The sequence below is a fragment of the Echiichthys vipera genome, assembly GCF_963691815.1.
Source record: "Echiichthys vipera genome assembly, chromosome: 15".
Taxonomy (NCBI): domain Eukaryota; kingdom Metazoa; phylum Chordata; class Actinopteri; order Perciformes; family Trachinidae; genus Echiichthys; species Echiichthys vipera.
In genome coordinates, this window is record NC_139840.1 from 12,813,208 (window position 1) to 12,822,068 (window position 8,861).

Below are 8,861 nucleotides of genomic sequence, written 5' to 3' on the forward strand. Positions count from 1 at the left end.
ACACCTGTGCTAAAGACGCACCAACATCTCACAACTCGTTTTCTTCTCTTTTTCTGCCAGTTACATTTGTGTACACTGCGGTCCTGTGTGTGTGTATGTGTGTGTGTGTGTGTGTGTGTGTGTGTGTGTGTGTGTGTGTGTGTGTGTGTGTGTGTGTCTTTGTGTGTGTTTGTGTGTGTGTTTATAGGTGCGCGCTTACAGATGAGATCTGCGGCAAGGAAAAATCCGAAATAAAAAGAATATTTGATTTGTTTCCACGCAACAGATCGCACTTCAAAGTTATTTTTGCATTAAAATGCATATTACAACTTCCCTGAGATAAATGGCATTTAAAAGAGAAAAGCATGGGTGGATGTTCTCGGTCTTTCACAGTCAGACTCTCATGACTCAGTTTGTGTTGTCAATGAACACACTCATCGCATCTCCTCCTCCACACACACGCACACACACACACACACACACACACACACACTTCATAGGCCCTATATCCAGTCACTCCGTAGTATTCAGTAGTAAGCAGAACGCGTGAGCAGCTGCTCGAGTTGACCAGGTGCACCTGCACCTCATGCTGTCATCGTGCCAGCTGAAGAGTCCCCACGTGATGCGAGTTGACTCTTCTGACGTTTCATGCTCCCATACCAACCTAAGCAGCACGCCATAGACAACCCAAGGAGCACGTGCCGTATTTAAATATGAAATCCAACACAGACCAAAGTCTCGTATTCTGAAAGGGTTGCTTCAGGGGAAAACCTGCAGATCTGGACTAGTGGACTGCTTCCTAATGGTGCTGCAGCCCTGTGCTCAGGGTTATCTGGCATCACATCATACTTTGCTTCACAACAGCAACCTCTCTAATGTGTAGTTCCACCACGAGGCTCTCCATTCCTGCCTTTCCTAAGCTTAACTGTGATCCATTAGCAAGCCAAAGCTAATGACTCTTGTAGAGTGTAGCCTCTCCAGAGGCCTTGGTCATGAACAATGACCAGGCCATTTTTACAGTATGTTTGAAATAGAAAGCTCGGGTGAGAGTCGTGGAAGGACGGGGCCGAACAGAGTCGTGGTTTGGCTTAATCGAGAATCGAGACTCATGGGGGGTCACACTTCTCGAGGAGCTTCATGCTTTATCATTTATCATCCCCCCAATGGTTCAAATCCAGGACCTTCCTGTTATGAGGCAACAGCCCTAACCACTGATCCACCCTGACACCCTAGGGGAGAGAGGAGAAAAACAGGGTTTGTGGGTGAAGGTCATGAGAACTGAAACAAACGGGAGAGGGTTAGACATGTATAGATCTGCACAGGTGATTGAATTAGTGAGTGCCAGGCAAAGATTGAATAAAACAGGCACGTAGCCTCTGGGATGTGTGTAATGGAGGGTTATACGGCGTATACCCACCTCTTATGCTTATACCCACCTCTTATTCTGGCAGTTTACAGTATACCCACCCATCAGCCAAAAAGGCATTGGAATATATGAGTATAGTATCCTTTTTTTCAAAAATAATTGTCAATAGTTGTGCTGTACATATTATTTTTGCATGACACAAAAAAAATGTATGTTTACCCACCCACCCCCTTTATGGTTACACACCCATCTACCACCACTCTAGATCATGAACCTTAAATAATAGTACATTTTATTGGACAAAAGCAGCAGTTAGAAACTAATGAGGTTTACTATATAGCCTGGAAGATTTGCATTATTGCCTTCATTTGACATTTGACATGGTTACATACTCATCTAGCAGTACCTCATTAACTACCACTACACCACTGGAAACACTAATCTGACGCTGTCCAACAGCACTGATTCTGAGCCTGAAATTAAGTGTTTTGGCTGGCTGCCTTAACCTTAAAATATTAAAATGATTTATTTTCGGCATATTATTTTCTCAATCAGCTTCTTACTATGAGTGATGGGGACCTATATTACCAAAGTGATCTGAATCAGTTTTGGTTGTTTCACATGAGATATTTCTCTATAGAGTCCTGCGGGAATAAGCCCTAAATGAGGAAATGAGTGAGCATTTGATCTAGTTAGATGCATTAAATAAGGACTGTGGTGAACACAGGCTTAAGATATTTTAAAGTTTTGTTGTTCTATGACATAAAATACATCAGTAAATACCCCAATTGTGTCTTTAAAAAGGCAGTTGCTAACAAGTGGCTAAATGAAACTACAAACGTCACCACATCCTACAAATGATAGCAGTTGGAAGCTAGTGGGTGGTATAGTTTGTTTATAGCCTAACATTAGCTTTTTGCTTCTGGTGATCGCATTTACTCTTCAAAAATCATAAAAGTGGTGTCCATTTGTTAAGATTCTCTTGCTGCAGAAGTGTCATAAACTTTCTTTCCCTACAGAGCTTATTTTCTGCAACAATCCAAAATCCAATGGAAAAACTGCATCACCTTGTTGTCGAGGGAAAAAGAGCGATGCTAACTTCTTGGTCAGCTAACAAAAATACGTCATCCCTGCAACTATTTATGTCTGAGCTTTTATCACTGGTTTAAAGCCGGCGTTGCTCATTTGGAAAAAGGTAAGTAAATAAAAATAAATAATAACAGCTTGAAACACTGTCAGGCAAATCTAATCAAATCACTCACACAGTGTTGAAAAAGCAGGTTAGCTGAGTTGTTAGTGTTATACTCTTGATAAACATTACTGATACCATCCTGAATAATTAGTTATTGATACATATGTCAAATATAAACTATGTTTTGTACTGTACACCTTTTCTGAACTATTTGTTTGCACAATAAAAATACAGCTATCATAAAATATATATGCACACAAAGACATTCACATACACAGACACACACATATGGATTAAAAGTAAAAAAAAAAAAAAGCCTGTGTAGGTGAGGTAAGGCTAAAATCTATACAAAGACTGCTCCTAAAACCTTGAAGCAAGATAAGAAGGATTACATTAAGTGAAAAAAATGAGGAAGGGGAATGCAATCACAAACAAAGAAGCATTACTTCTCAGTCCAGTTGTCCATCTGTCAACAGATGGATGAAATGTAGCCACATCGCATCATAAAAGAAGATGAAGATGTAGAGATGGTCTAGTAGATAGCACCTGTGTGTTGCATTGAGCAGCCGATACTGCCTCTGGAAAAATAAGCCAATGTTATCATTTTACCTGTCCTTGAGCAGAAATCAAAAGCATATTAATGTTTTCATTGACCACATATTTGCTGGTGCTACATTATCCCGCTATGACACAATGCAGGGCCAAGGGTACACGGCTTCCTGTCTGCTAATTAATTTTCCAGTTCACAAACTACAGCCTCTGCTTTTCAGAATTAGCGACGTGATTTGAGTCGGCACACCGTGCTTTCACTCCCCCTTCATTACTGTCAGAAGTACCACATCCACATGCTCTGAATGCAGGGAACAGGACTGAAGCATGAAAACTGCAGGATTTTTTTTCACCTGGCCAAGAATGGTTTGCTTCTCTTGGATATGGTTTGGTGGGTAATATTGATGTCAAAACATTATCTTTTACGCTGCATAAGGTTGGCTCACCACCAAACACCATCACTCATCACACATCCTACTGGCCATGCGGCATGCTGAATGTGTGACAGTAGCCTGGAGTTATTATGCACAGATAACCTTCCCTTCCCTTTATAATCCAAGCGGGCACAAAGGGAAACTATTCATGATCTGCAATTATGTTTTCTAGATAAGATAAGCAGTTCACAATTAACTTAAGGCTTGCCCCATACATAAGAAGCTTTTCATATCTGCTGACCTAGCCAATCAAACTGCTCCAGGAGCTGCTTTTCAATATCACCATAGCTAAGCCTTTGCCTTTGTGTGTTTCTTTTTTTCCCTGCCTTGTTACTTTTAGATGTTCAACTCTTGGCCCTCTCAGTAGAACTAGGTTGAACACAAGGGGGCGTAGACTGCTAAGTTTGCTTCTCTTTATCCAGTTCAGCTGCTGCTTCAGCAGGGATAAATTTGATTATGGCTTCATGTCTGACCTTGAGAGGGAACTATTTACATTTCAAGGAGGATTGCCTTATTGCATTATTGGCGAGAGAAATGTGTGGCTTTCTCCACACACAAACTGCATTAGGAAGGGCCAAAGCTACAGAATGACAATGTGGATGGTGTTGTGCATGCAGGTTGGTCCAATTGTTGGTTTGAGCGTGAAGTCATAAATTGGTCTGTTCAATAGATTTATATAAAAATGTGTATAAATGTAGAGTGCTGGCATTGGCGGTTGTTTTCAAATTCAAATATGCAACCCATTCAGGATAATCAAGTCCCCACACAACAGTCATCAGTAGCACCATGCACTCTCTGTGCAGTGATTGCATTAGCAGTGGCATTTGAAATAATCCAGTCTCACCCTGTGGCTCTTTCTCTCTCTTTTTCTTTACCTTGCATTTCACTCTTTCATGTTTCATACTCTGCACTGTTTTGTTTGATTTTGGTAGTTTCCTTTTCTGCCAACAGTAGGCTACATGATGCCATGGAGTCTGCATCACTGCAATACACACACGTCAAGTACAAAGCACCTGTCTAACTGAAGTAAAAGGCACTAAGTCAGCCCCTGGGTGGCGGGGCAGGAGGTTGGGTGTGGTGGGGGGTTATGAGGGGGCTCCTATAGGCTACAAAAGTGCGTTTTTAAGCTCCGTGGTGAAAGCAAGATTTAATTGGTTTGAGGTCCCAGTGTATGTAAATGCAGTGGATGGCTCCTCCCATGCACCTGATGGGGAGTATTTACAGCTCTTTACAGCTACTCACTGCACTGTTTCCAGCAGCGCTGCGCCACACCATGACACTCCACTGGACTTAAGCAATAAGGATTTCCGTCTTCACACAGTAAACTCGCCGCTATATTTTCCAAGAAAAAAAGTTTGCCAAAAAGTTGTCCACTTGTTTTCCAAGATGCCACGCTCTTTTCTGGTCAAGAAACACATAAACTCCGCTAAGAAGCCAAATTATAGTGAGCTGGAGAGCCCAACAGGTAAAGTTTTAAAGTGAACGACCTGTCTGACTTTACAACGTTTGTATGTTTCTTACACGCAGTCGCGTTGTTTAATGTATTTTTTTTTAATCTTATTTTTTACTTTGCAGAAGTTTTAAAAAGTATTGTCCGACTTTGAAATCTGTGCGCTTCACTCCTCAAGCGATGACAGGCAGCACATGATCATTCATTTTTTTACTTTCTTTCTTTTCAGTGTTCTTCACGCCGCACATCTACAGGGGCCTTCCTCTGCCCGTCATCCCCCAGCCGGAGATCCTGAGCCCGGCAGCGTACAGCCCCATCACAGTATGGACTACGAGCAACTTGCCGCTGTCTCCGCTCCCCAGTGACCTCTCCCCCATCTCTGGATACCCTTCATCGCTCTCTGACACCTCCTCTAAAGACCACAGCGGCTCTGAAAGCCCGAGGAGTGATGAAGACGAGCAGATGCTGCCCAAACTGACAGACCCTCACGGAGTGGAGGCAGAGAAATTCCAATGTAGTTTGTGTAACAAGTCCTACTCCACGTACTCTGGACTGCTCAAGCATAAACAGCTGCACTGCGACGCCCAAACGAGGAAATCCTTCAGTTGTAAATACTGCGAGAAGGAGTATGTGAGCCTGGGAGCTCTCAAAATGCACATCAGGACTCACACTTTGCCTTGTGTTTGCAAAATATGCGGGAAAGCCTTCTCCAGACCGTGGCTGCTCCAGGGACACATCAGGACGCACACCGGTGAGTGGATGGGGAATAAAAGAGGGGCCCTCTGTGAGAAGAGGCACAATATTTGTTGTGGGCTTTTGCAGGCAATCGTTTTCCAACCTATAGCATATGATTTAACAGCCTTAAGTGCATGTTTCACAGCTCATAACAGTTTTGTTGTGAGGCTGAGCTTGCTGTGAAAATGTCCAAATCTCAGAATGTCATAATTTCATGTAGGTTTATTGTTGGAAGTGTTTTGAAAAGAAAAGAAAAGTCACAATCTGTCAACAACAGAATAGAGTGTTTTTTTCTTTTCTTTTCTTTTTTTTTAGAAATATAATAAAAAGCTGCAACCAGCCAAAAAATAACAGACCATGATGCCTCTGTAACATTGTATTCTTGTCTTTGTACTATCTTTGACAATGTCTTCTGTCTCATTTCTCCCTTGACAGGAGAGAAGCCATTCTCCTGCCCCCACTGCAACAGGGCTTTTGCAGACAGGTCCAATCTCAGGGCTCACCTACAGACCCATTCAGATGTGAAAAAATACCAATGCAAGAACTGCTCCAAAACTTTCTCCAGGATGTCTCTTCTGCACAAGCATGAGGAATCTGGTTGTTGTGTAGCACACTGAACTGGGATACTTTTCCACCACCAGAAAAAAAAAAAACTCTGTTGCTTCTTTATTTTTTCCAAGGAGAACTGTCAGGGAATCACATCGAAGGGGGTTTGTTCCCAAATATGCAGCCTTTTTTTAAAACTTTTTTTTACTACTACGACGGTCCATTTCATTTCAGAGTGAGAAATAGCTCTGTGCTCACATGCTTCTTGTTTCAAGCAGTGTTTCTGATATTGCAATCGGTGTCAAGCTTTGTCATGCCATGTACTCACCTACCTGTGCTATTCATGCACTTTTCTGCATGTCTAGAATGTTTTATATGCCTTCACAATGTTATCTTCAGTGTTTTGTATCAATGTCTCTCAATGGCTGTTATGCAGTCCTCCACTTTTTTTTTAAACGCACCAAACGATACCAAAAGGCGCATTATGAATGACAGTATACATATGCAGTAGGAATACTGAAGCCATTGTTACTTAGGGAACAAGTGCAAACTTAGTTTTTAGAGTGAAATTATTTGAACTTTTGCACAGTCATTAGAAACAGTTTGCCAGCACTCAAATAGCAAAACTAATTTTCTCAAGTGCCTCAGTTTTACTTGGCAATAATATGTATTATTCAACAGTTTACTGTTCTATTTTTTATATTGAATGTAAGCGTGACTGAGATGATTGTATATTTACAGTGAAAACTGTGATGCTGAATGATTTTGATATCTTTCATGACACTTTTAGAAATAAAGTTTCATGACATTTTATATAATCTTTGGCATCTTTCGAGGTTGCTGTCATCCCTGAAGCTTTCGGTGTGTGAGCAGCTTTTTCAGCAGGACTCAGCAGCATTCATTTTGTCACAGGCTTCAAATAACTTGCACAAAAGTAAATGATATGTATCCATCCATCTTGCACCATCTCATGTTATGGAGATGTAAAAATGAGAAAAGAGGTGACTCAGCTCCGAATCAGGCCTGAACCTGTTCTTTGTGAACCTGTCCAGACATCAAACAATCTTGAAATTTAACACATACTAGCTATATTGATCTGCACTCACTTGTTATACCCTTTGAGGGCCCATGACTTTCTCTACCTAAGTGTGTGTAAAGTTTGAATGCGAGGGCGTAGTTCTCTTTAGAAAGTAATCCTAATCTCATGTCATAGATGTATGTAACTTGAGGAAAATGTGTTTTTTTTTTATATCTTCCTGCTCAATCATAACAATCACTACAGGGGCACAGGGCACTCCAATATCTAGATTTTAATATGTTTTCACAAAAAGATCAAATTTGCATTTGCTTTGACAACCTCCTTGAATTTCTGGGATGCTTGCCATCAAGGATTAAATGGACTTCCTAGGGCTACATTGTGTTGTCTTTTACCATATGCTGTCTACTTGCAGCAGATAGAGATTAGAGCATAAAAAGTGCAACGCTTTAAGGGATACAGTCAAAGTTTAACTCTTTCTAACAAACCCCAGAGTGTTGTCCCTTCTGCCCTAATACTCAAAATCTGCTGACCTGAAGGGGTGAGCTGACAAACAGACACTTGTTTTTCTTTCTACGAGGGGCTCAACTCCCCTGTAGGTAGATTCTAGTCGCTGTGAGTCATTGTCGAGCTATTTCAGGTGCTCGCTGCCACACTCTGGGTCGGGCCAGGTTGCAACAGGGCTCTTCAGCAACCTAGCTGGAAAGCAGGTGCAACCAGGAGGATACAAACCAAAGCCACAGGTCCACGGTGGAAACCTCAGCCATGACCTAATGTGGAAACATTACAAGCAGAAGCTCCTATTATTCAAATAATTTGCCTCATAAGAGTAAAGTGCCATCAAGAGGGCACTCTGAACTGTAATACTGCTGAGACAGTGAAGCGATTTGTCATTAATAATTAATGTTTTATTCCATAGGCAACGCTTTATCATACTAGTGTCAGAAAGGAAAAGCAATGAATGCATAATGCCAATTAGCTTCATAATTGTATAAGACTTTACCCTTTTACAACAACAATTAACTGCATGACTGATTTTTCAGATAACAACATGTGTAATGCCTTCTCCTCCAACATGAATATTTGATTTAGGCGTTGTGATGATAATGAGAGGAGAAGGGGAGGAGACGGAGCAGGAACTCATTTGTTTTAAAAGCATATGGCTATTATAGTATGTGTTAAACAATGTGAGATGAGTGTAGAGACTGTTAATAGTCACACTGTTGTGTTTAAGGTGTGAACCCCATTGACACCAAATGCAGGTAGAAAGCCTGTGGGTGTTTTTGCATTTAAGAAGAACTTCTCTGCTGAAATATTTTGAAGATAGGATTAAACGTAATTTGTTAATTCCAGAGAGTCAACTAGAATGAACATACAACCCTGTTTCCAAAAGAGCTGTACAATGTGAATAGAAACTAAATGTGATGATTTGCAAAACATTGAAAGAAAATATTGAACTGAAAATAGCACACAGAAAACATATCAGATGTTGAAACTGAGAAATTTTGAAAATTATATGCCCATTTTGAAATTAAAAAAGTTGTGAAAGTGGCAACAAAAGACTGGAAAGTTTT

The 8,861-nt window shown here is 41.0% G+C and overlaps 1 protein-coding gene across 1 annotated transcript; it reads left to right on the forward strand.

Annotated features, from left to right (window-relative positions):
* The first annotated feature begins 4,787 nt into the window (after positions 1–4,787).
* Positions 4,788–7,530, forward strand: snai2 (snail family zinc finger 2). The gene is made up of 3 exons (XM_083927786.1): positions 4,788–4,985; positions 5,200–5,721; positions 6,141–7,530. Exons 1-3 carry the CDS (start codon positions 4,907–4,909, stop codon positions 6,320–6,322), a joined length of 783 nt encoding a protein of 260 aa, XP_083783912.1. The 5' UTR covers positions 4,788–4,906; the 3' UTR covers positions 6,323–7,530.
* The last annotated feature ends 1,331 nt before the right edge of the window (positions 7,531–8,861 follow it).